Source organism: Suillus paluster (assembly GCF_016628075.1).
Source record: "Suillus paluster strain FC165 chromosome Unknown EDB91scaffold_11, whole genome shotgun sequence".
NCBI lineage: Eukaryota > Fungi > Basidiomycota > Agaricomycetes > Boletales > Suillaceae > Suillus > Suillus paluster.
This window is the reverse complement of record NW_024537571.1, coordinates 412,855-439,609: the sequence shown is the minus strand read 5'-3', so window position 1 is coordinate 439,609 and position 26,755 is coordinate 412,855. Positions and strand designations below refer to the sequence as shown.

At 48.8% G+C, this 26,755-nt stretch overlaps 8 protein-coding genes across 8 annotated transcripts; 4 read left to right on the top strand and 4 right to left on the bottom strand.

Moving 5' to 3' along the window:
* Positions 1 to 93: 93 nt before the first annotated feature.
* EDB91DRAFT_71315 (uncharacterized protein) lies at positions 94 to 2,878 on the top strand. The gene is made up of 4 exons (XM_041328181.1): positions 94 to 323; positions 391 to 1,130; positions 1,186 to 1,558; positions 1,611 to 2,878. Exons 1-4 carry the CDS (start codon positions 275 to 277, stop codon positions 2,690 to 2,692), a joined length of 2,244 nt encoding a protein of 747 aa, XP_041180144.1. The 5' UTR covers positions 94 to 274; the 3' UTR covers positions 2,693 to 2,878.
* An 866-nt stretch (positions 2,879 to 3,744) lies between these two features.
* Positions 3,745 to 5,733, bottom strand: EDB91DRAFT_1116611 (PUA-like domain-containing protein). The gene is made up of 9 exons (XM_041317982.1): positions 5,435 to 5,733; positions 5,321 to 5,374; positions 5,130 to 5,258; positions 5,051 to 5,067; positions 4,963 to 4,997; positions 4,850 to 4,909; positions 4,689 to 4,799; positions 4,576 to 4,629; positions 3,745 to 4,526 (listed from the first exon to the last, which is right to left on the bottom strand). Exons 1-9 carry the CDS (start codon positions 5,563 to 5,565, stop codon positions 4,044 to 4,046), a joined length of 1,074 nt encoding a protein of 357 aa, XP_041180143.1. The 5' UTR covers positions 5,566 to 5,733; the 3' UTR covers positions 3,745 to 4,043.
* Positions 5,734 to 7,865: 2,132 nt separating this feature from the next.
* EDB91DRAFT_1048860 (uncharacterized protein) lies at positions 7,866 to 8,271 on the bottom strand (the record flags this gene model as incomplete). The annotated part of the gene is made up of 3 exons (XM_041313433.1): positions 7,866 to 7,960; positions 8,014 to 8,108; positions 8,132 to 8,271. Coding segments are annotated over 3 exons (330 nt in total), but the record flags the coding sequence as incomplete, so codon positions are not given.
* A 1,818-nt stretch (positions 8,272 to 10,089) lies between these two features.
* On the bottom strand, positions 10,090 to 11,855 carry EDB91DRAFT_70943 (PUA-like domain-containing protein). Its single transcript, XM_041328170.1, has 9 exons — positions 11,626 to 11,855; positions 11,512 to 11,565; positions 11,322 to 11,450; positions 11,243 to 11,259; positions 11,149 to 11,189; positions 11,039 to 11,101; positions 10,878 to 10,988; positions 10,766 to 10,819; positions 10,090 to 10,712 (listed from the first exon to the last, which is right to left on the bottom strand). Exons 1-9 carry the CDS (start codon positions 11,757 to 11,759, stop codon positions 10,161 to 10,163), a joined length of 1,155 nt encoding a protein of 384 aa, XP_041180141.1. The 5' UTR covers positions 11,760 to 11,855; the 3' UTR covers positions 10,090 to 10,160.
* A 618-nt stretch (positions 11,856 to 12,473) lies between these two features.
* EDB91DRAFT_1245583 (uncharacterized protein) lies at positions 12,474 to 12,848 on the top strand (the record flags this gene model as incomplete). Its single annotated transcript, XM_041322563.1, has 2 exons — positions 12,474 to 12,627; positions 12,685 to 12,848. 2 exons carry the CDS (start codon positions 12,474 to 12,476, stop codon positions 12,846 to 12,848), a joined length of 318 nt encoding a protein of 105 aa, XP_041180140.1.
* Positions 12,685 to 13,324, top strand: EDB91DRAFT_1334885 (uncharacterized protein). The gene is made up of 2 exons (XM_041325473.1): positions 12,685 to 12,926; positions 12,981 to 13,324. The coding sequence occupies exons 1-2, from the start codon at positions 12,860 to 12,862 to the stop codon at positions 13,100 to 13,102; spliced, it is 189 nt and encodes a 62-aa protein (XP_041180139.1). The 5' UTR covers positions 12,685 to 12,859; the 3' UTR covers positions 13,103 to 13,324.
* A 1,559-nt stretch (positions 13,325 to 14,883) lies between these two features.
* Positions 14,884 to 15,255, top strand: EDB91DRAFT_1048516 (uncharacterized protein; the record flags this gene model as incomplete). The annotated part of the gene is made up of 2 exons (XM_041313410.1): positions 14,884 to 14,974; positions 15,092 to 15,255. The coding sequence occupies 2 exons, from the start codon at positions 14,884 to 14,886 to the stop codon at positions 15,253 to 15,255; spliced, it is 255 nt and encodes an 84-aa protein (XP_041180138.1).
* Positions 15,256 to 18,591: 3,336 nt separating this feature from the next.
* On the bottom strand, positions 18,592 to 23,256 carry EDB91DRAFT_1235918 (Ca-transporting ATPase; the record flags this gene model as incomplete). Its single annotated transcript, XM_041321384.1, has 10 exons — positions 18,592 to 18,814; positions 18,865 to 19,225; positions 19,278 to 20,277; positions 20,324 to 21,144; positions 21,202 to 21,281; positions 21,332 to 21,485; positions 21,540 to 21,885; positions 21,956 to 22,078; positions 22,132 to 22,266; positions 22,321 to 23,256. 10 exons carry the CDS (start codon positions 23,254 to 23,256, stop codon positions 18,592 to 18,594), a joined length of 4,179 nt encoding a protein of 1,392 aa, XP_041180137.1.
* Positions 23,257 to 26,755: the final 3,499 nt, after the last annotated feature.

Sequence of the window (26,755 nt, the reverse complement as noted above, 5' to 3'; positions counted from 1 at the left end):
TGAACAGAACGTTGGCAGTGAGAACAAACAGTGGTCGGATGATATCTTCAAGCGTGAATACTTATAGGTATGGTCTGTGCAATCACAGGCAGCCGGATAGACTCTGTGAAGCCTAGGCGTTTAATTGCTGCAAAAAAAGGACTTAGCTCATCATGGGTTCGCAGTACTCGAACCAGACGTATGAAGGAAGTGATATCACGGCTGTCTCCGTTTGTCTATGGAAGTGTGACCAACACTTGACCTGACGACCTCCATCGACCGGCCACAGCAGGCGATGCAGTCGGAAAACTATCGTCCATTACTGGCGGTAGCATGTAGATTCGGTGCGTGTCTAAGAACTGCTGATATTGAATCAATCTCCTACAAATCTCACACTAATACATAATATAGTACCTTATGACCAATGGTTCATAACGCACTTGGACGATAACCAGAAGGTCAAGCAGGTCAAGCATTGGATACTTTCAAAATGTAATATCATCCAAACACCGCATCTCCCCGCTCAGCGCCCCGTTTCTCCTATCACATTTGCTTCCAGCATCAGGACTCGTACGTCAGTTGATAGTACGGACGACGGGTATAATGAGGATGACGAGTATGAGGAGGACTCGGATGACCCGGACGTTTCATATCGCCACCCAGAGCTTAGGCGTCAAACTATTTATTCTCGTCGACCTGGAAAGCTATTCGGTATCCCTGTTCCTTCATCACAGACCATTCAGCCTGGCAGTAGCCCAATCGTCGACCAGTATACACTAATTTCCTTTTCCACTGGAACAATTCTCGAGGATGACTATGCACTATCTTGGTACAACCTTCGACCTGGCGAACTTTTGGAGATGCACCGCTCAGGAAAGGTAGTTCAATTACCAAGAGAAGTCATGACAGAGTATGTCCAACCCTACTTCGAGTGTAAAGTCAGGGCTCTTCGCGCAGTATGGAGCCCGAAGGCAGGCCGATTCGAATCCCCTGTAGCCAAACGGAACAGCTTAAGCGCAAAAAGCAAAGACAAGATGTCTATCCCCACTCCCTTGCAACCCGAAAAGAAGAGAAAGAAGGCTAAAGTCGAATGGAAAGATCGATGGATAGTTATAAATCAGGGGACGCTGTCACTCTGCAAGGATTCATCCGTGTGTCCTTTGAATCTGCAGTTATCGTATTGCATGCTCACCCCGTAGCTGCCAGGTTGGCACCCCTTTGCATCATTTTCCGCTATCAGCATTACGCGCGCTTCGTGGCGCAGAGTCTCTTGCAAGCGCTTGTTCCATCATCGCAGAGCAACGCGTCGTTTGTCTCAAGTTTCGCAGCAAGGAGCCCGTCTCCGCCTCTTCACCGCCCATGTCTCTCCCCTCATCTCCGATTGCCGAAGACTGGAAGACTGACGTGCAAATTGAAGCAAGAGACATCGCCCCTCTACCGGAGAAGACCACTTTAACCCCAAAAGAACCTCCAGACATTCGAGATCACCATAGGAATTCCCCATCTTCCGACTATAGTCCGGAAGATATTTGCCGCGGGGAAGGCGAATGGCTCGTCCTCGATTTGCTTGATGATCATGGTACTCGATTTCATTCGCAACGTCCGTTCTCTCTGACTATTCACTCGCGCAGCTTTCTCAAACATTCTCCGCATCCTCCACCGCTACACTTCTCATCCAATATCATCTTCATTTCTCCCCACTTCCTCAATCATCACAGTCGCGAACTATTGGAACAACGTCCCTTCTCCCGCTCTCACGCCTTTTATCTATTCCTCCCCATATGACTCTCTTCCATACCCAGAATGGCGCACCAAGACCGTTGCGACCGCCCGTAAGGCTGGCATGGGAGATGTTGGAAAACCCCTTGCACTCGTGCTATGGTCCGAAAGTACCCGCAGAGACCCCTCGTTGCACGATATCCACAATCAGCGATTCGTCTTCTCGCAAGGCATAAGCTCCAAATCTTACACGAGTTCTTATGCACCATATTCAAGTTCAGTGGCGGGCGAAACCGATGGAGAGAGTGAGATGGAATGGGAGGGGTGGATGAGGGATCTGGAGAGGCAAGGAAGGGTGAAGCAATATCATCCTCAGACAACCATGCATTCTCCCAGCAACTCCGAGCACCAACCGCCTAGCCCTCTACCGCTATCCTCACCACCACTTTCAGACGCATCTTCTCAGGGCTCCCCGAGGGGCCACTCACCCCCGCACTCACCCTCCGCATACCCCACAATCAATAACGTTATCCAGAACGGGGACCCTTTTTCCCGTCCTTCTCTCGAATCACGTGTGCCTGGGAGGATTAAGACTACGACGGTTAGCACCGTGAGCGTGGGCACCGTGCCCTCGCCTCCGCGGAGACGGTCTTCGACACTCACTCCAGGAGGCCTGTCCAGGCTGATGAGAGACAAGGAAAGGGGAGATCCCGCTCGCTCATGGACTGCTGTCAATGGCTCGCGCCTGAACACGAACGCAGGAGCGTCATCGTCGTCATTGCGAGGCACCCATATCCGACACGCGCATTCAGGATCCAACCTTCGTTTGACCCCTACAGAGCACATTGCTTCTCAACCACATCGCGCCCAGGATGCGGAAGGTTCGAACGGTGGGAAGAGAAGGGTTGGCATTGTCAGGAGTATGTCGAAAACAGCGGAAAAACTTGTCAGGGGGCTGGACGCTGCGATAGACTTTGTTGATAACCATCCTTAGTATCGGGTGTCTGTTTGTCTTCTCTCTCTTTTATTTTTCTTTATAGGTTATTGATCCTAGTATTTAAACTTACCTTCTGTACTGTATATTAGTATGTATTCGCTCGTGCTGCAATTATCATATTGGTCTTTGCTGCCCACCGGCACAACCGATGTTAGATTATACTGGGGTTCGGCGTTGCCGACGGGACCTCGAAATGCTTCCCGATCTTCTTAAGAGATGATGTTCAATACAGTAGCATCGCACCAGCCAGATCTAAGTACGGACATACTCTGATGTCCAAGATTGCCACCTGAATGATGATATCGTACACTAAGAATCGGACTTGAATCAGACCCATCAATCCGACATTTCTTCCGTACTAGTTGCCCCGGCCATAGTCTGGTTGATTTCCCTCTCCTACCCAGTATATGTGGCCATCATGCTGCAGTGTCCACCTTCTTGATACTTTATGTGGTCTTTTGTGTTATATGGACAGCGGTGTGATATAACAACAGACAGCTTGGCAAGTTACTTACCTAGATATTTGTATTATCACTAACTAACTCATATCTGCCAAAGCTTCTGTCACAGTATGGGGGGGCATCGAATGTCTCGGTCTCATGACCTACTGGGCAGGGCTTTAGACCCAGCGGCCTGGGACTCAGTGATAGCTGGGGCGCCGTTGGCAGGGCAGTCGTGAGATGGATTAGCAATATCTGCAATGGGGGGCTTGTAAGTCCAGAGTACTCTCTTCTTGTGTAGTAATCCCATTCCTGGTTAACGACCCGATCTGAATAACATGCATTCAAGCCACAGAAGGATATTTACAGTTTGCCTGAAATCGAACTGCAGCCCCCAGGGGCGAATAGTAGCGCACTACAGCAAGGAGTGACCATACATAGAACATCAAATATACTATGATACGCATTGTAGAGTATCAGACATCATTATAGAACATCGGACATACACATTGCAGAATTGCTCATATTCCATCCACCATCTCGAGAGCCCATACTACGCACTAGTTGTTGTTGTATTGTCTTTATACTTATCACAGGTCCGGACCATTGTCATCGTCGAAACCAGCATCAAGTCAGACTATATTTTAGAGCTGTGCACAATATTACCTGTAGTATCATCTAATTATCGGCACACGGAGTAACCTGTGATTTGACGCAAGGTAACATAAGTATATGAAATCAAGATATCAATCACAAAGCAAGAGCAACAACGTGGGGGCAGATACAAGTTTAACAACGGATTGCATAGACAGACCTAGCAGAATGATATCAGCAAACAGACATTCCAGATGATCCAAAGAATTGAGAACTGGGATATCATGAGTATTTTACAACTGTAACTGACTCGCTCAGAAGAATGGGAAAGATGGAATCGGGGAAGTCATGGTTTCAACGTTCTGGTCTTCCTCTTCGTCATCATGGTCGAGGATCTTGTCTTCCTCTTCATCATCACAATCGAGGTCCTCGTCTTTTTCCTCTTCGTCATCACGGTTGAGGTCCTTGTCCTCTACCTCTTTGTCGTCCCAGAGCTTGGACAAAAATTCATCGTCCAATTTTCGCAGGCGCTCCATTCGGAAGCTACTAGGCTTGGTAGACGCAGGAGGTGGGCCGGACAACGATGATGGCGCCGGTCGGTAGGCCAGTTTGCGCTTCTTGGCCACATTGGCATGGTCATCTTCGGACTCCGATGACCAGACGTCGCGCTGATGAAGAATCGGTGTACCCGAGGGCGAGATGACAGTCTTGTCTGATGTAGTTACGGAGGCGGGAGATGGCCCACGGCCAGCACCCCGACCCGGACGGCAGGGCAAGGGTGGTTGGCCTGGAACCCTCTGTTGACACTGGTCAGTTTGATCAAAACACGATCATGAGAGGACTTGCCTCCAGCCTGTAGAGACAGATATCAAGACCGTCGGCATTCTTATCTTTCCATGCCTTTAAAAGATAAAGTATCAGTGCTCACATACGTTTTTAGATATGGGAAATGACGTCACCTTCTTAACGGTGTACAAGCCATCATACCGAAGCCCCTCCGCGGGTGCAAACTTGGACAGTCCTTTGTGACTCCGGATGACGCGCACGGGCTTGCCTGTATGACGAGATGTCTGTTGTACTGTCATTTCCCGATCTCACATTCAGAGATACAGAAACTCACACGAAGTGCTGCATTTCCCCGACCGCTCCAATCCTGGTCATGAATCTGCTGGCCTTGCACCTTGGGGATTTTGATGGATGGACATGCTATAGGAGCAAGAAAAGACAACTTACAGACCTGCCGCCTTTAACGATGATCTCGCGACCCCCTAACGATGCTACGTCGGCATACAATCTTGTAGCCCAGGTCGCGAATACACACCTGAACCTGCATAGTCGCTATATACGTAGGTCAGAATGCCGATCGCACTCTAAAATGAGCGCCCGTGCTAGATGCTTACATCGTGTCACCGAGATCCTTGTTATGTGCGTAGTAATTTGAAAGGACAACGGAGAATGCGCCCTCTCCCTTATTACCACATATGCCACCCTGAGTTAGGCGGTGCACGCCAGCAATAGAACACCCTTTGCTGCGAACGCATGGATAGATCAAGTAACGGATGCTTATCAAACGAGAATGAAGAATACGCACCGATTCTCCCACTTTGCCCCGACCTTTACTCCGGGGATCTCCCCGAAGCGCTGCCTGCAAATAAAGTACGTGAGTGTTGTAGTTGAGGGAGAAACACTGAGAAGCATCACTAACGCCGGCCTGCTACTACTTACCCGGACCTCCTGGCCCTCTTTTCTGGCTATTTCTTCTGGGCCAATCTCCATCTCCTCGTCCGAGCTACTGCTGATGTATTCGACTCCTTCTAGTGGGCTCAAGAGGTCCATCGTGTCGTTGGTGACTGTCAGGGTGATACCCAATGCCCATAGGGCGTGTTATGATCAGTGACTGCAATCGGAGTTCGAAAGACATGATCTTCGAAAGGTCAAACTTGGGCTGGGTCACATCTTCTAAGGTTTGATTCCGTCGACGACAACTCGACGACTAAACAAGGCTGCTAAAAAAAAATCAGGCCCCTGAACTCTGTAGGACTACATCCCTGGGTTCATGGCACGTCGACAGCGCCGTTGGTCTCAGCCAACATCAACACGCACCTGCTCCCGCGGGACGTGAAGTTGCGCACCATTTTAGCTCATTCTCAAGTGGGCTTTGGCCTAGTCCTGCGTCTATTTCTGAATCGCGAAAGCACAGAGATCTATAAATACACGTATTGACCTAGCAGAGCAGTATCAGCGAACAGACAGGATGACCCTCAAAGCAGGAAAGCAGAGCTGCGTGACTGACCCGTTCTGTTCGAAGGGCAAGGAGTATGAGAAAGGTGAAATCGGAGAAGCCGTATTTCGAGGTCCTCAAGTATCACGGATGCATTTGGACAAGAAATGAAAGAGTATAGCTGACTTCAGCCCAGTGGTAGCCGCAGCGGAGCTTGGACTGACTCATCCCCTGCCAATCTCCTGCGTTGAAAAACTTCAAGTACTAATACTTCCACCATCACTGGCACCATCCACATATTTACATCAACGCAAGGGCAATCAACCGAGAATCAGGCAAGAGCGATTAGTCGTGTATTTTCTAATGTCGTTGTTGTGGTGACAAGCTTCTGTTATTTATCTTAAGCTCGAGCAGCTGGGCTTCCAGCTGTAGCTTCACGCGGTGTTCTGTCACTAAATGAGGTTTGGATGGACTACATAGTATCCCCAGCCTCATTTGGTGAGTGCGATGGTAGATTATTGTCCTCTGAGTTGCGTTCCGTTATTCATGTAGATTGAATACCGTATTGATAACTCATCCATCAGTCATCCCATGGGTAGCTGGCGGTGCACGCCGCTCCGATACATAGCTGTCTATATCGAATTCCACACTTCCTCCAAAACACACAACTGTCTCATCTTTGGAATTTGGTCTCTACATTTTCGCACCTTTCTCTCCCTCCCGCATACCCTCTTCGTCTATCCAGTATCATGCGCCTGCACATTATTGCAATGCATATGGAACTCCGGCCCCATCATGTTGCTCGCTTGTACTATTGTCAAGCTACACTATGGACGTAGGTTCCCATTACATCTATATTTTGGACGTTTTTCATATGATTGTAAGCACATAGAAACTCGAATCTCAAAAGAAGCCCTGGTTCTCAGACTGTTACTCCTCCAGCATGAATATCTATACCCAGACTTTCACCGCCAGAGATATCACCGCCCCACCACCGATTAGTCTGCCTTCCCGCATCTTACGATCCAGAGCTTATACTGACATCAAAGTCGCTTATGAGTGGCTCATTACTTACTTTCTTTCATAGGCAACATTTGCAGACCAGAGGACCGACCCACCTCAGGTGCGTTGCTCGATCGTGATGTTGTTTTGTGACTCTGGTGTGCGAGTTTTTCTGGTGTACTTTGAATGCCACAGAGTGATGCTATTTCTTTGATCTCCGATCACATTCCCTTTGTTCGGGACAAAGGAAAATGGGAATGGAGGTCAAGGACATCATATCCAGGCAAGCGAAGGCATTGGTTAGTTTGGGGTACTCAGAAAAAATCGCAGCAGACCTGGTACATGAATATTTTTCGCTTGATCCGCTCATGGTGTTGATTCTGTCGAATGAGCAGGATCGCTTCTTTGTTGGGTTGAGCAACGCCAGCAAACCAGCCGTCCGTCTCTCACGAAACAGTACATCGGCAGCTCAAGTCGAATCGTGACGATGACAATATTATGGGCCAGGTCCAGGGTCCAGCCCGTTCCCTCTGATTAGGCGTCGAACTCCCAATGATAGCTAGGACTGCGACCAGCTCCCATTGAAGGCCCTAACCGAACGACCCGCTGACCTGGAGGTGAGCGAAATTTTACATTCATCCGAGGTCCGTCCTGTGAACACTTTGCTTGCATGAGAATGATTGAACCTCTGTGTGGATGATTCCGACGAAAATATATGTCAGTGCCAGTGTATTCCAACACCCACATTCTCTAGTGGTACTGAAACAACACGAGTGATATGTACACAAGCCATGATAGCCCCGTATCCACTTCATAGTCGTTAGAGCGCGACAGAAATAATAGAGAAGACGAATACTTCTCCCGATCCCCTTCCTCATAGAAGTAAGGATTTGAAATGTACGACGGGGCGCAGTTAAGGTGACCAGTCGTCGTTCATAAAGACCCATGAAATTGGGATTTCCCCGGTGTTGAGCGTGCTCAGTTGTTCAAAAAGGCCAGGAGACATGTCTGCGAACCGGATGTGACGAGTGAACGATCTCGGCCCTGAAAAAACAGCGTACCTAGGATTGTTGAGCTACAACTCTCGCATTTATCACGCGTTTTCCCGTACGCACTATTTCCGTTGTCGGTATTAGGTATTAGTGATATGAATCCGCTATGAGCGATATATCGATAAACATCCAACGGCCGCATTGCGGAAATAGGAGATAGCCTACCTGACTGCAGTGCCCTCCGGTGCCAAAAATCCCGGAAGAAATGGCGATTATAAGTTTGCTATCCTCATCCGTATATCCGCAGGCGCCGTAGCCAAATTCAAACTAGATACCCTTTGTTAAGAAATTAACAAGTAGCAAACAACTGTCTCTCATCAACACACCTCGCCTGTATATGTGGCGGCAGCCAAAAGGATGAAGACAATCGAGCATAGCGCAATTGCCGCTCTATACATGTTGGTGGTTGGTGATGGAACAAGATGACAAGCACGAAGACAGGGACGTTAGGGGGATGTCTACAGACCCATATATACACAGAGACAGGTTTTTACCAGACACCAGACATGCTCTTCAGGATATTCAATTTTTCTGTGCCAGTTTTAGACTGTCAGCTTCAGGCAAAGTTTTAGATTTTCTCCACTTCTACGAGTCGGAAACATCTTACCCTAAGAATAGACTATATTCATTCGTCTATGGTCTGTCCAGGGGAGACTGACCTTACCCCTAATGGGGGAGGGTTTTGTCGGATCGAAACGTTCTGACACCTGTCCGATTCTTGCTCGTGAGTTTGGCGCTTATTGCAGAAAAAATTCACAGAAAGCGGAAAGGGCTAGCGAAGGTAAGAGCTGCCATACGGACTAAGGGTCTATTCCAGAAGCTGTCATCGTGGAAGGCACGACGTGCACTGATTGATGTGCTCGCAGCATGACAGAGGCTCTATTGATGTCCAGCTGAGGTTTAATTAGCGATTTTGTCTACGACGCGCACGAGATACTGACGTGTCACAGAGTGAGCGAGTGTAACATGATGCTAAAGAAGGTAGTACAATCGCAGGTGCCACGTCGCACTGTGGCAGGTAATTGGTTTGAAGATCGAATCTGTCTCCAGGAAATTCTATAGCCTACTATGCGCTCGATTGTTGCCAGGACAGAGTTCAGACCCTCCTGGAGAATCTCTTGGATACCAATATCCTTCAGATACATCACCTTGTAGTTGAGAATGTTACACCCCCAACTTACAAGAGGCTAGCCATCCGATCGGATACTCAGTGAGATGCTAGAAGACAATGATCAATTGCGCAGTCTGCGTCCGACTCGGAGTCGAGCCTAGAGTCAGTAAAATATCACGAGCGTAGATAATACGGACAACTGTGTCAGTACTATACTGCGGTCGCGACTCGCAGGAACCAGTGGAGGAACATCATGGTGATGTACACGATAGCTGACTCACGCTGAGGCCTGAAGAGCCCACCAGTAGCCTACTAATGACTTGAATGTAGTATGTCACAGAGATCCCTGCGAAAAGCATGACGCGGTAACGTAGCTGGTGGACGCGAGCCTTCTTTCCCAGTCCTCATCCTCATCCTTACTATCCACTTACCTCCCTTTCTCACCAGACTAGCCTTGACCTTCCTGCCCTTGTTGCTGGCTATTTCTTCTGGGCTTTCCTCCATCAACTCATCCGAGCTACTGTGGATGACTTCGACTAGTGGGTTGAAGAGGTCAATTCTGTCGTTGGTGACTGTCAAGATGATATCGATAAGTACACGGGGCCCGTATTGGCTGCTACTGCGCCGGAGTTCGAAAGACAAGATCCACTTCGAAAGGTCAGAGTGGGGCCGGTCCCAAGCCGGACCGCCTGTTCATAGACGATTATGCAAGGCTGGTGATGAAAGCAGACCCTTTGATTCTGGAGGATGTCATCTCTGGATCTATGACGCGACGCGAAGTTGCACGCCTGGTCATCATTTTAGCTTACTTCCGTGCAAGATCCGGCAGTTCTGTGATTGTCCATTTCTGAATTCCGAAAGCATGGGGATCTACAAATACAAGTTTAACGACACATTGACCTAGCAGAGCAGTATCAGCGGACATAGATGATCCTCAAAGCAAGAAAGTAGAAAACCAGGGTATAAGGGGTATTTTACAACTGTGACGGGGGCAAGGGTGATACAAATGAAATCGGAGAAGCCGTAGTTTCGAGGTCCTCAGGAGTCAGGCATCGCAGGAGATCACATCTCTCTCATCATCTTCTTCTTCCTCTTCATAGTCACGGAACGTGTTTGCATCTTCGTCGTCCTCAGGATGATAGGAGGCATTTCGCACAGGGGAGCTATTGGGCTGTGCCTTAGTAGACGCAGGAGGTGGGCCGGACCGCATGCTCAGTGGCTGCCTTTTTACAGACGCTAGCTTCACGAGAGAACTCGTTTTTTGCTGCATGTCCTGCACCCGCTGCTTGTGTTTTTGCAGGATAGTTGGACCAGTCGCCGGGGAGGGCGCTAAACCAGCTTGCGGTTGCGTGGCAGGTGATGATGATGACGACGACGCGCATGGCAGCGGAGGCGGTCGGTCGGCGAGTTTTTTGCGTTTCTTGAGTGGGACATCAGCATGACTCGCGGGCGCAAATGGCCGGGTCTTGCGTTTACGAGCAGTCGAAATCCCCGGAGGCGAGACGACCGTGTCTGATGTAGCCACAGAGGCGGGAGATGACTCATGGTCGGCATCCTGACGCGAACGACAGGGCAAGGGAGGTTGACCTGGAACCCTCTGTCGACACTGGTCAGTCTCATCAAAGTTACAAGATGAGGGAGCCAACTTACCTCCAGCTTGTAGCGACAAATATCAAGACCTTGGGGATTCTTCTCTTTCCATGCCTTTGAAGATAAGTGTCAGTGCTGACACATTCTCTATAAATATGGGAAATAACATTACACTTTCGACGGTATACAAACCATCATACCGATACCCTTCCGCGGGTGCAAAATCGGAAAGTACTTTGTAGCTCCGGACGACGCGCACGGGATTGCCTGTGTCACGAGATGTCTGTTCTGCAGTCATTTGCTGATCCCACGCTCAGAGAAAGAGAAACTCACGACAAGCGCCTCGTTTCCCGAATCCGTCCACTGTTGGTCATAAATCTGCGGGCCTAGACGGAGCTTGGGAATTTTAGATGGATAGCTACAGGAATAAGAAAGCGACTCACACGCTTCCGAGGAAAGCCATCAGTGAAGCGTTTGCGACCCCCTAACGATACTACGTCGGCAAACAATATTGTAGCCCGGAATGTGGATACACACCTGCACCTGTATAGTAGCTATATACAAATATCAGAATGCCGATCGAACTTGAAAATGAACGCCTGTGCCAGATACTCACATTGTGTCACCTAAATCCTTGTCATCTTTGTAGTGACACGAAACGACAATTGAGAAGGCGCCCTTTGTCTTGTTGCCGTATATACCAGCCATGGGAGGGCGGTGCACGCCGGCATTGGAACATTCTTGGCTGCGAACACATAGATAATTGACGTAACTGATGTTATCAAACGAGAATCAAGGATACGTACCGAGACTTCCATCTGGCCCCAATCTGTACTCCAGGAATCCCCCCGAAGCGCTGCCTGCAAAGAATGTGTGTGAGTACTGCGGTTGAGGGAGAAACGCTGAGAAACATTACTAACGCCAACTTCTTGGTAAGACTGGCCCTGACCTCCCTGCCCTCATTGCTGGTTATTTCTTCTGGACCTTTCTCCATCTCCTGGTACAAACTACTGTGGATGTCTTCGACTTGCTCTAGAGCATCACCGTGGTCCATTGCGTCGTTGGTGACTGTCAAGGTAACACCAATCAGTAAATGAGGTTCGTATGTCAACTTGCTACTGCGTCGGAGTTCAAAAGACGTGATAAGGAGTTTGATTCCAATCGACGACTAGGCAAGGCGGCTGCCATTGGCTGATGACGAGACCACTAAGCCTCTGAACTCCGGAGGATGTCATCCATGGATCCATGACACATCTACAGCGTAGTTGATAACAGGCGACATCTACTCCCGCGGAACATGAAACTGCACGCCCAGTCTGATCATACACGTCAGCCCACTCTCATGAGAGCTCTGGCAGTCCTGCATTAAGGACCTGCATCTATTTCTGAATTCTGATTTGTTGTCGTACTTCGTGGGCAACAGATATTGGACGGCGTTATCTTTCGACGACACAAACCAGGAGAATGTATCATACGTAGGATAACGCTGGAGTCTCTGGCAGATCTGTATTCGTTGGACGCGTTCTTGATCGCGGATATTTACAATGAGTTATTCTGGCAGGTTACAGGCCCCTGTGAAATGGAAACACGAAGGAAATTATTCCCCGGCATCTTCGATCTCATCGCTTGTAACCGCTTGTTTCGGTAAAAATAACATATATTCCAGGCCGCAAATATTCACAGTCGCATATTTTTTCTGGGTGTATCTCACCATATCATAGCGTTCTCATCAATTCTTGTTCTCATCTCGTTCTTCCTTTGTACCACCATGTCGACCCGCCCCTTTAAACCGCCCCCACTGGCCAGGGATACCACTGGATTTCGATGCAACTCACTCTCCGCCTATGCATGGAAGCAATGGACAATGTTTGAGGCCACTTTCGCCATATGTGGTCTGGAGCCTTGGGAGAAGCTTGTCTTCGGTGAGTACTGAACCCTCAACCTCCCACCACTACTGACGGACATACTTGGATATCCAGTGATTGTTATGTCTTTACTCACTTTCCTGTTCTTCACTGGCTTGTCTCGGGTGATACCCCAATTGACCTCGCTGCTACCTCGCACTGCATACTATCTCTGGGGCGACGAGCGGGTATTGAATCACTGGATGGACCATGCGGCAGCCAGTGTGAGGGAGTTGTAGTGATTGGCGGCATGGACGTGGGTATCCTTTACGTTGTCTGGACTGAGGCACAAGGGCAGCATGACCTTGGCCTGTCAAGTACGTCTGTCCGCATCATGGTGTCCTTACAACACTCACGGTAATATTAATTAGGTCCTCCTCAAGATTCGTTGTTCAACTTTTGTCCAATTGTATTATGTCTCTCGTACATACTTTATTTCTCTTACCGCTTTCTTATGGATCTGATCCTCCGCTCACGTACTTTATTTTCTTGACACGCTGGAATACTTGTACAATGCCAAATCGACGACGCACCTTCCACTGGTCCGCGGCAAGTCCGCGGTGATGTCCGCTTAATTATTGCTGTGGCTGTCGGCATCTCCTAAAAAAAAGTGTGCGAGTGCGCATCACACAAATTTCGATCTGTTTCTCGGCAACGGGAGGGCCGCCTTGCAAGCGATACAGTTATCTATCAACACATCTCCCGCATTCACAACACACTTCATAGCCTCAAAAATACTTCCACAAGGATAATTGATCTTGCCTCTCACATGGTATCAAAATTTTTATGAACTTAATCAGTGAAATTGCTTTTGAGATGTGTATTTTCACGCCCTGAAGCCTTATTCTGAAATTTATAATCTATCTTATTCAACATTATTCAACATAAAACTGCTTTATCATGCATTAACAAGTATCTAAGCTCTCCAGAACATGTATAAGTAATAGCCGGAAAACATCATGATATAGTTGAATAAGCTAAGATTAGCTAAGAAGTCACGTGTCTCAAGGAACAATAATGGGCAGAAAAAGAGGTCCCCTCACTGTTTTGGCCGTTGTGCTCGAGTGGTTGGATATTTTTCTCTAAAAATTCAGATCTGGGGTGTTGAGGTAGACTACTTAACATGACAGAGTTGCTATCATGTGTTGTATAGGTGTGGTACATAAATTTTCAATTTCGCGTCTCAAATGCCCATTGATAATTGTATGAACACCGCTTAAGCGGGGCGGTTGCTAAGATGGGGTGCAAAGAACAAAGTGGATTCATATAGCCAGTACTAAGGCACGCACCAATTCTGAGATGCTGATAATGATTTTCGGGCACACCATAGCACATGGCCTCGACATAGCCAGATAGAAGGGATTGACCTTCCAACACGTGTCATGAAGTCGCTCCAGCTAAAATCACACAAGGAACATCGAGACACCGAAGGATGCCCGCTCCAGCAGCATTCAATAGGGGGAGATCTGTGATGCATGTCTGCCGCATCATAGGCACGACAAATCTAGCTCCAGTATCGTCATCGCCTCAGGCTGGGGTAATAGTTTTTCAAGGTTCGACAGGGATTCGACGGAAATAACTGTCATACTTATATATTGATGAACAGATGAACAGAAGGAGTTGGGCGGATCTAGAGTCCGGGGGGTATCATAACGTCCTATAACATCTTGAACGCCGGAAATTTGCTGGAAAATGCAAATGGAGTTTTGTTGTGACGTGGACGGTCCTGCAAACCCTTTTGAAAACAGTAAAATAACCCTGGCGTTGCTAGCGTAGGACCGGTATCCGTATAATCTGCCTGCGGCTGCTACGGTGCCTGCAACGAAAGAAAGATCAGTAACCGACGCCTACGGTTCCCAACTTAGGTGAGGGAACATACATGGGTCGGCGTGCTTGACTTTCTTGGTTCTGGTTCGTTAAGTATCTGGTTTTACAAAATACGGCGCGTTCAACGTTCAACGGTAGTCGAAATCGCGACATCCGACAAACGTGCGAAACGCACTCCCAGTGACGTGGTATTGCCCTGACAACGGCACGTGAGACTGTCTCACGTCACGTGATGATAAAATCAGTGATTTTCGATTTCCGCCGCCGCTTTCCGTCCTGTTGGGCCAGCAGCGCAGCGCATCAGGTATTCCTGGACCTTGCAACTGGAGGTGAATTTATACTCCAGTCTCTCGTTTTCTTTCGAGGTCGATAACGACATATCACTTTCTACTTTTTTCTTCTTCGCCTGCTCTTTTACTAATATCACTACTGAGCTTAGTTTTTGTCATGGTGAGGGACTACTTATGGAGGCAAAGAGTCAAGTTCGAGTCGACGTTAGCATTGTCTATGCTTGAGCCTTGGGAGAAAATTCTCTGCTGTGAGTCTCATCCCGTCATGAATTGCCAAGGGCTATGCTTGGAAATTTCGAGCATGCCCTTGACTTGTTCAGGTTACATCCTTGCAGTCACAGCACCTTATGCTGACTTTTCCATAGTGATCATATTCTCGCTTTTGACGATGCTGGTGATGATTGGATTGTTCCAGTATCTGCCGCAGCATGTCATAGTCATGCAACGACGCGCCATATATTACCTCTGGGGTCAGGAAGGAGACGTATTCCGCTCATGGGTGGAAACTCCAGGGCTGAAGGAGCTATAGTACCTGCCTGATACCTATTCGTGACTGGAGGTACGAGTGTCCTGATATTTCATTCGTCGTTATGCTTACCTACCCATATATTTGTCTTCTTAGTGCTTGTCCTATGTTATCTTATGGATTCATCTCCCCCATCTCTCTCGCTCACCTACGTATACCTTATTCTTTGTATGCTCATACATGACTCACAACAAATTCTGACTGCTAGACAATTTCAAAGTTTTGTGCGCGTTATCAGAGTGGTCACGTGACTGCTTGATAGCATTGCAAGTGATTGAATTCCAAACACCTGTTGAGTTTTCTTCTCTTCTTAGGCCATTGAAATATACCTCGATAATACTCCTCCCCCACGTTGGACTCCTACAAACCTAACACGCGGGCAGTCTTTACCGCACCAGTCCGTTGTATCATCCGCATGGCACGCACGCCCATCCTCTCGTACATACCGCCCGCCTTCTACACCTCTTCCTTCTGGAAATACGTATGGCGTTTCAAAACAGTCCTCGAGACCACCTTTGGAATATCTATACTGGAGCCTTGGGAGAAGCTTGTCATTCGTACGTTCAGCCAGTACTTGCATCCTCCATCGCGCCGTCCTGACTCGCCGGCGCACGCAGTAATCGTCATGTCATTCCTAACCTTTCTGTTCATCACTGGCTGCGTTCGCTACTTGGTACCTCAGTAGTTCGTTGTGATCCACGCTTGCTACCTCTGGGGTGATGAAGGAGGGAAATATGCGTTTGGACACTGAGTAAACAAAACCAGAGGGAGTGTTGTAGAGTGTTGGTACAATGACGAACCCGCCAGCTTCTGTAAGTAGCAGGTGTGGCGGCTACTTGTCCTTCTCATCTCTTACTTGTATTATATTATGAAACATCGAACGACTCTGCATAGGCAAATCAGAAGGGAAGGTTGCAGATGGTGCAGTACTACTCTTGAAAACGAAGGAACGATTGTCTTCTTTCAAGATCTGACTCTCACTACGAGAGACTGCTGTCGGGATAAAATCAATGCTGGGGTTAAGCTTTTAAAATTTTAAGAAGCATCACTGCGAAACTTTCGCGGAAGATTGTCGTTGTGGTGTACGTTGAGTTAATATTGGAATTTGGCAGATGGACTCGCTTCAAGCTTAAATTTGCACTACTTCTAGCAACCAATGGAGTTTCTCGATCGCTATAACGGTTCTCCGCCGCGGCAGTCATACGCACTCGTGAAAACCTCTGAACTTTCTGTATTGCCTCGGGTGAGTCTAGCTCGCCTCGGGTTTTGGTGCTTCCTTTCTCTCAAACCACGACGCAGGCTGCCACCGATCAACTTTTCGGATCCTGGCCCTAATACGAGCTTACATTACTTTGCAGGCTGACTCCGTCCTGTCAAGTTGAACTTTGGTCTTGCTTATACATGATCAAGGAACATACGCAATTTACATGTACACAGCTCTACGACAACGTTTCTGAACCAGTCTACGTTGCCTGGTTCTGCTCTAAACTCTCACCTCTGGCTGAAACCCTCAGTGCTAAGACGCCTGGATACTTCGATCGATACAGCGTACAGGATAGTCCGCCGCGACTTACCCAGAGGATGTAGCTCTAGTACTGAATGCTACCGTGGCCTGGACATGATTCGATCGATGGAGCCTGCAAGACGATTCACCACGACACACCCAGGGGATGCCGATGTATCTCTGGTGCCGATGCCTTCACTTAACGCGTGGTAATAGCATGATCTATGCGAGTCGCTGAGCCAGTCAATTACATGCATACAGGCTTTCACCAGCACGCGCACAAAACGCCGTCTTGCTCAGCGCGATGGCGTCAACAATGCTGCACGTACCTTTTCTGCGAACACGAGATCCTTTGTCACTTTGCACTAACATTTTTTACTTCACAGCTGCGCCCCAAGCTTACTCACAAATACGTCGCATTGCGCGATTGTCACATCTTCCGAAAGTTGGTTCCTGTGAATACTAAGGCTTGGTCTTGGACCCGCCGCTGTCAGCTTATTTGATCAAGTTATAATAAGACATACTCCGTAGCTCCCAGCAGATCCCCTAACCAACCCATCTAGTCATAGGGCCTCACAGCGTTCGTCCGCAGCATTCCCCTAGGGGCCAAAGCTTTTCGTTCCCAGCTGTCAAAATCCAGACACAATGCCGGCGTGGGTCTGTTCTCCAAAGAATTTCCAAGTGAATTCTTCACCAAAATGGATCAGCTTATTTATGCTGTATCGCCAACCGATTAATACTTGGCAACGGGACATAGGCGCTTTCCAAACGTCACTTGTGACGCCCCTCTGACATCCCTCTGACGGCCTTTGGAGCGTCTCCCGCTCCAGCACGCACTGATCTGGCTGGTCACTCAAGCACCCTTTATGGAAGACACAGATCATCAGACTCGCCCTCACGCAAGTCGGTACTATTATCGATGGTTTCGAGTGTGATAATGCTGTGTTGGATCAGCGACCGCATGTTCGCCTTTCCCCCATCCAGCACAGGGCCCCGGGGGCTACTAGTCTGTGGCGGCTAGGGAAGATGATTTTCCCTGTGATTTCTATCACAGGAAACTCGTTCCAGGTCTACATTCGATATCAGAATGTCATTCACCTCTTTTAGGTTTGACCCGATCTATAGTGCGTCGTGGGCTTTGAAAATATATCATTTGTGTGATAACAATATCTACAAGGATGGGTGTACTATGATAAGAATGAATAAGAGTAATGGATACAGTACGAAAATATATGTAGGTGTAGGCCGATCTATAAGTCCTTGACGTTCTATTGCACCAGCTGTTCAAAATGCGTCGAGTCGTGCGTGTCATTTGTTCGTGTATTCAATAAGTTAAATGCGTTACGGATTTAAGACGTCACGAAATGGTGGGTGAAGGGGCAAAGATGAAGATACCGTAAACATTATTTGGTTGGAAAACGCATGGAATAGAACGAAGAAAGGTGTAAAAACTTGATGCGTGTCATAGGCATGTTGGCCGTGAGTGTGGGAGTAGACGTTAACTAGGACGTGAAGGCAGGGGTAGATCATGATACCATAGATGACAGGATGGTGGAGCATGCGTCACGCGTCCAAGGCGTGGCAGTAGCCGTGATCCAGTCACTGGGGTGGCCCTTCCATCAGAATGATCGCCCAGCGGATCCGATAAGTGCGTTTCTTGCGCGATTACGACGGCATTCCGTAGCAGCCTGTGCTATATGACTGTGAGTTGCTTGCCTGATATAGATATTGGAATAAAGGATAGCGACATCACATGGCAGGATCCCCCCCAAGGCGGGATCCTCCATAAGTCCATGCAAGAGAAACAAACCATGCCTAACATTCTGAAGCGGAAATTATACCGCAGACGGACGGTCCCCTCCACCCCATTTTGTGTGATAAAGCGCATCATCTGGCTTAGTATCCGGGTGAATTTGAAGTCTGCCTTCCCAGAGGGCGGCAGAGGACTTGGAGGGATCATAACGAGCAGGGTCCGATAGAGTACCGCGCGACTGTGGTGCCCAGCCAGCTCCGATGGAGGATGCAATAAGTGTCGGCACCATGGTCATCAAGGAAGGGCTAGAAAAAATTAAGAAACGATCTCGCTAGACGAAAGCTCGAACACGCACAGAGGAACCCGTTTATCTTCATGTAGTCTAGCTTGACGACTCTTCACCACGAAGGAAGACGAGCGCAGCCGACCACCGCGCAGGTTAGCGAAGGTGGCGAGATTGTCACGCACAAGTTCAATCGCAGAGTTCCATTCAACGTCTGGGCGAACTTTAGGGAGACCGCCTTGGGACTTCGGCAGTAGGCGCATCAGGATGAAGAGGCGTTCAAAGGGTCCGTTGGGCAGCAAGCGGATGAGCGCGCCAAGTGGGATGGATACGAAGCCAAGGGCGAGTGAGATGCCCCATTCACGACCTCCAATCCGCGTGACCTGGAATGCGGTGCCACCGATGAACACAATGAGGACTTGCACCGTGATTTCTGCAGTACCCTGGTCGTGAGAGAAGTTCAAACGTAAAGTTTGTCGACTCACCGATGAGGGTTATAACCATGAAGTACCAATTATTGAGCATGCCTTCGAAGATGTTGAGCTTCCGGTCAAGCCGCCGCGAGTTCACCGAGTTGAATATCTGAGCAAAGACGAATGCGTTGAAGACGAGCGTCTGCACAATTGTATCATTACCCGACGTGTCTGCAAGGCCAAGTATCTTGATGCCAAGGAAGTGGAAAAGAAGGATGACGATGATCTGATATGTGGACTGCAACAGGATCTGCTTGTACATGTCCACGCTGAAAAGCGGTGCCGTCTGCTTATCAGGTTTCCGATCGAGTAGCGCAGGTGATGCAGGGTCCGTGGCGAGCGCAAGTGCGGCGAACGTGTCCATGATGATATTGATCCACAGAAGCTGAACGGCCGAAAGAGCCGACGTCTCAGAATTCGAAGCGACGGCGGTTACAAAGGTGATCACGACGGCAGTAACGTTGGTGGAGATCTGGAACTGAAGGAATTTCCGCACTGCGTCATTGACGCAACGACCCCACATAATCGCCTTGACGATGGAAGAAAAGTTGTCGTCCATCAGGATGATGTCTGACGCCTCTTTGGCGACCTCTGTCCCTGCAATGCCCATGGAGAAGCCCACGTGTGCTGTCTTGAGAGCGGGACCGTCGTTCGTGCCGTCCCCAGTGACAGCAACGATTTCGCCAAGTGTGCGAAGCTTCTCGACCAGCATCTTCTTGTCTTCAGGCGACGAGCGAGCGAGAACCTGAAGCCGTGGAACAATCTCGAGCATCTGAGATTCATCAAGCTGACGGAAAACGGGTCCCTCCATGATGATGCCACCAGCCGTATAAATACCACACTGCGTGGCAATCGATCTCGCCGTCAGCACATTATCACCTGTACACATCTTGACAGCAACACCGGCTTTGTGACAATCTGCGACTGCCTCCCTAACACTATCTCTGAGAGGATCTTCTATTCCGACGATTCCGATAAGGGTAAGGTCTTTGGCGATGACATCGTATGGCACCTACAACCAGGTCAGTATGCCAAAATATCGCTGTAAATTTACCCACATCATCAATTGCAGAGGCCTCCATTCCTGGTGGCGGCCAACACGGGAAGTCCTTGTGGCACAGCGCGATAGTCCGTAAGGTCTGGTTAGCGTAGAAAATAATGGTTCTCGAAATGTTCTCCTCCGAGACGCTATCAATCTCTGCGGTCTCGACATCGTCAGCATCGGCGGCGATGCTTCCACGCTGATGCACGACAACATGTCGGCTACACAACTTGGTGAGGATCTCGCTGGCGCCCTTGACGTAGAAACGATAGCCTTTCGCATGCTTGACGACGACGCCCATAGCTTTTCGTTCGCTGGAGAACGGTATCATCTGGATAATTTCCGCAGCGTCTCTTGTGTGCTTGTAGTCCGGCCAGTTTAATTCCTTGGCAAAGCTCAAAAGCGCAGTCTCCGTCTTGCTTCCCACGAACACGCGCTCTCCAGTTTCCTGCTCCACATCTTCGAATGCAGTCGAGTTCACAGCGATGGCTGCGTTGAACAAGGCGAGAAGCGGTCGACTCAGAAAGGTGTTAAGGGTGGACTGATCAAGGGAGAAGTCGTTGCAGGGAGCCGTCAAATCAGTGCTCCTGCGAGGACTTCTATTCGCGTTCGTGCGAGCCTGGTTGTCCTCGAGCTTGCGAACAAACTTGGCGTGAATCCCAACAGAGCCCGCGACGACAGACATAACATTGCGAGTGAGTGTACCGGTCTTGTCAGTGCAGATCACGGAGGCATTTGCCATCGTCTCGCAAGAGCCCAAGACGCGCACCAAGAGGTTTTCTTTCGCCATCCTCTTGGTGGCGAAGGCTAAGGCGAGAGTCACAGCGAGTGGTAGTCCTAATGAGGAACACATTGGTCAACGAGTAGCACGTTTGACGTAAAAGTAGAGCGTACCTTCTGGCACAGCAACAACAACCAAAGTCACCGAGATGATCAGAATTTGAACAAAAGCCATGCCATTTTGGTTGGCGTTCCTGTAACACGTGTAAGAAATGAAGCAATTGTGATAACTAAATATCGTCACCTGGCAGGCAGGCCTTGAGCGAGTTGCACAATGAATCTTATCATCAAAGCGGAGAAAAGTATAATGCCGGCAATACTTCCTAGCTTCGCGATTAATTCAGCTAGGACATTCAGCTTCAATTGAAGAGGGGTGTTCTCCGCATCCGTCCGGAGAGCTAATGGAGTTTGGGGTTAATCGGGCACTAACAACCAAAGACAAAAATATGCACCCATCATGATCCTGCCGTTGAAACTCTTTGTACCCACAGCAACAACGACATAGCTGCCGACGCCTTCCAAAACCTTGCTACCGCTGACGACGAAACAGTCCGTGTGCGCAGATACATGCTGTACATGGTCGTTGTGCTCCCCTCCAAGGGCGCCGCCTTCAGCGCGCACACCGCTTAGTGCTTGCTTCAGCGCCAGGCAATCTTGGTAAGACGCCTTTTTAATAGCATCTGACTCGCCAGTCGCCGCTGATTCGTCACACTTGACGTTGTGCCCGGATAAGAAGATGCCGTCGCAGGGGACAATTTCCCCGGGTTCCAATAATGCTACATCGCCGACTACCACTTGCTGTGGAACGTTACGTGACACGCAGGAAATGACATGAGACAACGTTGCATTTAAATTTAAACTGTCTCACTTTCACGTCAATCAGACGCTCGACGCCGTTGCGGATGACCTTGACTCCACGTTCTTCCTTTTTCTCGTTGAGAACCTTGAATTGCCGTTCCTTTTGCCAATCATTCAACGATCCAACAACGACCTGTAAATTTGAGCGTTAGATAAGATCGGGATGTTGCAGGTGGCTCAACTTACGACGATAAGAACGGCGATCATGATTGCAACACCTTCCACCCAATCAACCGGCGGTTCACCAGCAGGCAGGGTCGTTCCAAAATCTTGAAACAAGCCAAGTGCCAGAGAAACAACCGCTGCAATAGACAACAAAACCTTGCAAATACAAAGGGATGAAGATAACGTTTGACCGATTTAGAAAATACGCACGAGAACTTTATCCTGTAGTGCGAGCCACATGAGAGCTAGTAGGCTTTTGCTCGCTCGCTGTGGAAGAACATTCTCTCCAAACACGAGCCGTCGGACTTGCATAGATGCTGAGTAAGGATCGGAGTTGCCGTTAACAACGTCAACATCGTGCGGTGCGGTAATGGGGAGCCTCGAGGAAGGCTGTTCGGACCCTCGGTCGTGCCTTTGTGAAGCACCTACTCCAGCACCCGGAGTGTTGTCAGATGGTGCGGGACTGTCATCTATGATTAAACCTCGCGAACGGTGGGTTCCGAGACCCTCAAGAAGGCTGTCAACACCGCCAAGAGCCTCGAGGGCGTCAAGATTCTTCGGGTCGAGAAGACTTGCCAATTCGACCGGCCTGAATTTGAATGGATGGGGGTCCACCAAATCATCTTCAAGGAGTTCGGCTTTAGGCAAGTCACCGTTTGATTGGTCCGATTTATGGTTATCTGAAGCGGTTCCATTGGCCTGAGGCAAAGGAGTACTTGTGACGACATCCTCAATGGAAATTTCAGATTTAGCAGGATGAGACCTTGAGCGGACAGAGGCAAAGTCAACGTGTGTATGCGTAGGAGAAGGCATTGTGCTAGCAGGATCCGATCCCACAGGTTGAAGGGGTAGATATTCGCGACCGCCGTGGTCTGGTTCAGTTTCATCCAAGCTGCTATGGCCCTCATGGGAGCTAGCGAAGCTAAGCTTCCTATGATGAAGAATGTCTTTATCTGGACCGAGAAGGTGCAAGGAAGAATAGCCGCTACGCTCGTCTGGCTTGTTCTCCCGAAGGGATATAGAGGTAGCGAAATGTGCGGAAGACTGGGTAGATAAAGTTGGGGAAGGGGGAGGATTTAAAGAAGACCCGTCATTGGAGGAGACAAAAGTGGGTGTAGGTGAATGGGAACGCGAGTCTACAGACATGCGCTTGAATGGCCTAGAATGAGGGGACAAAAGAGTCGAGTCTGCCTGTGAACGCAGAGCGACGTGGGGGGAAGGTGAAGGGGAAGCGAAGATCGTCGTTTGAGCATAATTCTGGTTTATAGATTGATTTGAGGATAAGTCAGTAGTGACGATTTCTGGGATGTTGGTGGTCGCCCCTTCTGCCATTTAGTCCCAATCAACACGAAGGGGGAAAGTTCGAACTGAGGATTCGAACTGGCAATATATAAATGTACGTGACACTGGTAAGCAGTGAGGCTGTGTGTCCAGTGGAAGTTCTGCGTAGAACGTCCGATCTAAAGATTCAACAAGGCACCACTGTGACAAAAGGACGTTCGTCGTGTGTTCCTTCCACCGCCTCCTTAGACCCAAGAATAATCAATGACATCCCATCCAATGTAATAAACCACTGACCTCGATTCACTCAATGTTTAGGCTCAAAACACTACTTTCCTTTTCAGTGTTCATAGATCGTCGTCTCAAAACAATTTCCTTTCTAGGGGCAGTGCCAATACTAGCTACCGCAGTTTCAGCCAAGTCACTATGCCTTTGCAATTTAACCCGCCCGCCCGCCATCGACGCTGTATGTACCTCTCCGTTAACACTGCCTTAGTACCCAAGATCCGTCCTCTCATTCCCCCTGACTTACTTTACCGGTCACCTTTTCATCCCGGACGCTGAATCAGTGGGCTAACTTCTATTGCCGGATGAATAAGTATCTTCCTCGTAATCCTTGTACTACGGTCAAACATTTCCTTTAGCCATCATTAATGAGACGCTGCCACAATCAAGATACCTCCATTCCCAAAAAAAAAAGTATCCTACAGCTCGTCTTCACCGGCATAGATAATTCACTCACACTAATAAAACCCTGCTGCAAGGCTCCCATGCCTTCGATTATCATTACCTTATGTATCCCTCCTGCCTTTTCACTTACACCACCCATGATCATCATCTCACGCCAATGTGCTTACCATCAGTCACTTCACAATTCACTTTCCGAGGACAACGACGTCATTGATTCTATCCTTTCACAACTCGTCCATCCTCTCCTCAATTGACGTCTTCTCAACTGCGTAAATTACCTCTTTTTTACTCTTAATCTATATCATCTGTTCATCAAACAAGATCGCACCCCACCGCCAATGCACTCCGGATTCTCACCTTCTTAGAACATGCACAATCAATGAGGTCATTCCTCAAGACGATCTCCTCCTTAGCGCTGATTCCACAGGGGAACTCCAGCGAAGTCTTCTCTCTGTCAGGAATATTCCGCAGTATTCTGCCCACACATTCACCTCCGTCCTTTTTCTACTAGGAATTCTGACAGCCTTATTCGCCAAGCGCTTTTCCGCATGTTCGTACCATAATTATTAAATTTCCCTGCCGCCCCCATTCGGATAATCTGATAAGTTTTCCCGTCATGCGGTAACGGAAACTAGTCACCCCTTTGCTTACTTTGGCATCGGAACGTGTCTTGTGGCCACTTCAACTACATGCATGCAAGCCTCATTGATCCATCGCGGACTTCATTTTAGAAATCGTCTTATCCGAAACTGAAGCCACGGTCTATTCATAGATTCCCAAAGGCGCTTACTCGCGTGCATTTGACTTTTGCCTTCAAAATCAGTCAAAAGCGCCCAGAGCAGAGCGTTGTGGAGAGAGTCAAAGATCATCCTAGCGCGTCTACCCCTCGATCGTGGCACAACTTAAACGCTTCCTACTAATGAATAGGTGGGCGGCCGGCTTTCAACTACGCGGTAACGTGTTAGCGCACCACACAGCACGCACTTAGCACTCAGATACCCTGCTTATCATATTAGGCGGAACCATTGCCACGCTGACCACAAAGCCCGCTTCGCGCATAGAAAATCTCGAAACACCGGAAGGCGAGCCGAAAATACTAATTTGTCTCATATCGTCCGACGACGATGGCCCATGGAGACTGCCCTTGTCGTCTCGCAAGTACCGTCTGCGCTCCGGATCGATCGCCAACGGGCACCCTCAACCGCAGGAATGGTAGACAATTTGTAATGAAATGATGGCAAGACACTTGCGCCGTGGATCTGATCTATGGCATCTTGACTGACTCAGGCTAGGTCGCCGCCGCCGCACCTCTGCAATGAAACGCACGAGTGGCGTCTGTGGCATAGTGTATGACGTTTGGGGCTTGCACTAGTGTCTGACCACCGATTTGAGACGTTGCACACATCCCGCCACTACTTGCTGGCCCGACGTGAATTTTAAGCGGGTCCGACGCTAGAACTACGCGGTGCATATAATTTTTTAGTTGCGAAACGACTTGGCTCTACTTTCGCCGGAACAGACGTTCTGGAAAATTGCCTTTTAAAGGCAAGCCCACTGTCGGCTCTTTCCGCTTTACGCAATCGGTTGCCAAATTTAGTAAGACCCCGTCTCCTTCCAAACCTTGGCTAACTTCTTATTTGCAAAACTGCCAGCGCTCCTTTTCCTAAATAGGCAGGTCAAGTAGTACATGTACAGCCTTGAAGCTTTCCATTAGAACGTGGTCTGCGAATGTTCGAAAAAAGTCTCTGGAAGCCTTCGACCTTTTACCCTATCGCGCGGAATATGATATACACACTTCGCTAGCGGAACATCGACTCACTATCAAATATCGCACCGAAGTGCGTTATTAAATGGTACGCGCCAGCCGTATCATATGCCTGGCCAGCGAATGACTTCGAGAAACTTCCAACCACGAGAAAATGCGGTTGGCAGGCACAATGTCACGTCACCTATCAATATCATGGTATGACTTTAATCTACTCATGCGAGTCAAGAGTTGTTATCGACCAACAAGCCAAGATGTCAAGCCCATCTGATCTTTCCAGCACAGGCCTGGTATGATAGCGTAATTAGAATCTGGCTGGCAGGCCCAGGCAGGGGCCTTACCATATCTTCTGGCGCACGGGGTTGCTAATTAAATTCACCACAGCATGCACTGTACCCGCCCAATTGCCCTGATTTACGATCATATCGTCGGTGATACATTATCTGATCATTTTGAGCCAACGGCTGCGCATGTGATGGATATCAATGGTATCGTCGTTTGTGCTATCCAAGGATGCGAATCCTTCATATTTGGCTGTCCTCCCGCTGGCATGCTATTGTGTCATGGACCACCCCTGTACGGCCATGGAGATCTAGTCGGTGACCACCGTAGTTGAGACCATCAACCGACCCAGAGCGGACATGAGGACGCATCATGTGTCCGGGCACAAATGGTTTAGTGCAGGTATCGACGCTACATGAACTAGCACAGGACTGCACACGTCTACTGGTTGTTATTCTCATGCGTTGGGGGCATCGTAGAGGCGCGTAGTCCACATCCCTCACACATGACGTTAATGGATCAGACATTTGAAATTTTAGCGATCGCGGTTTCATCTGAATGGTGTTCAACGCTACCCTCGCGCATGGTATACAAAAACAACTCTATGTGCTCGGATATGAGGATTCC

Coding starts and splice junctions, on each gene's coding strand:
- EDB91DRAFT_71315 (XM_041328181.1), top strand. CDS start 275: ATGCAGTCGGAAAACTATCGTCCATTACTGGCGGTAGCATGTAGATTC. Junction 324..390: donor GGCGGTAGCATGTAGATTCG/GTGCGTGTCTAA, acceptor TACATAATATAG/TACCTTATGACCAATGGTTC. Junction 1,131..1,185: donor CACTCTGCAAGGATTCATCC/GTGTGTCCTTTG, acceptor CGTAGCTGCCAG/GTTGGCACCCCTTTGCATCA.
- EDB91DRAFT_1116611 (XM_041317982.1), bottom strand. CDS start 5,565: ATGGACCTCTTGAGCCCACTAGAAGGAGTCGAATACATCAGCAGTAGC. Junction 5,375..5,434: donor GTAAGTAGTAGCAGGCCGGC/GTTAGTGATGCT, acceptor CTTTATTTGCAG/GCAGCGCTTCGGGGAGATCC. Junction 4,527..4,575: donor TCTGTCTCTACAGGCTGGAG/GCAAGTCCTCTC, acceptor CAGTGTCAACAG/AGGGTTCCAGGCCAACCACC.
- EDB91DRAFT_70943 (XM_041328170.1), bottom strand. CDS start 11,759: ATGGACCACGGTGATGCTCTAGAGCAAGTCGAAGACATCCACAGTAGT. Junction 11,451..11,511: donor GGGGCCAGATGGAAGTCTCG/GTACGTATCCTT, acceptor ATGTGTTCGCAG/CCAAGAATGTTCCAATGCCG. Junction 10,713..10,765: donor TTTGTCGCTACAAGCTGGAG/GTAAGTTGGCTC, acceptor CAGTGTCGACAG/AGGGTTCCAGGTCAACCTCC.
- EDB91DRAFT_1334885 (XM_041325473.1), top strand. CDS start 12,860: ATGGACGTGGGTATCCTTTACGTTGTCTGGACTGAGGCACAAGGGCAG. Junction 12,927..12,980: donor GCATGACCTTGGCCTGTCAA/GTACGTCTGTCC, acceptor AATATTAATTAG/GTCCTCCTCAAGATTCGTTG.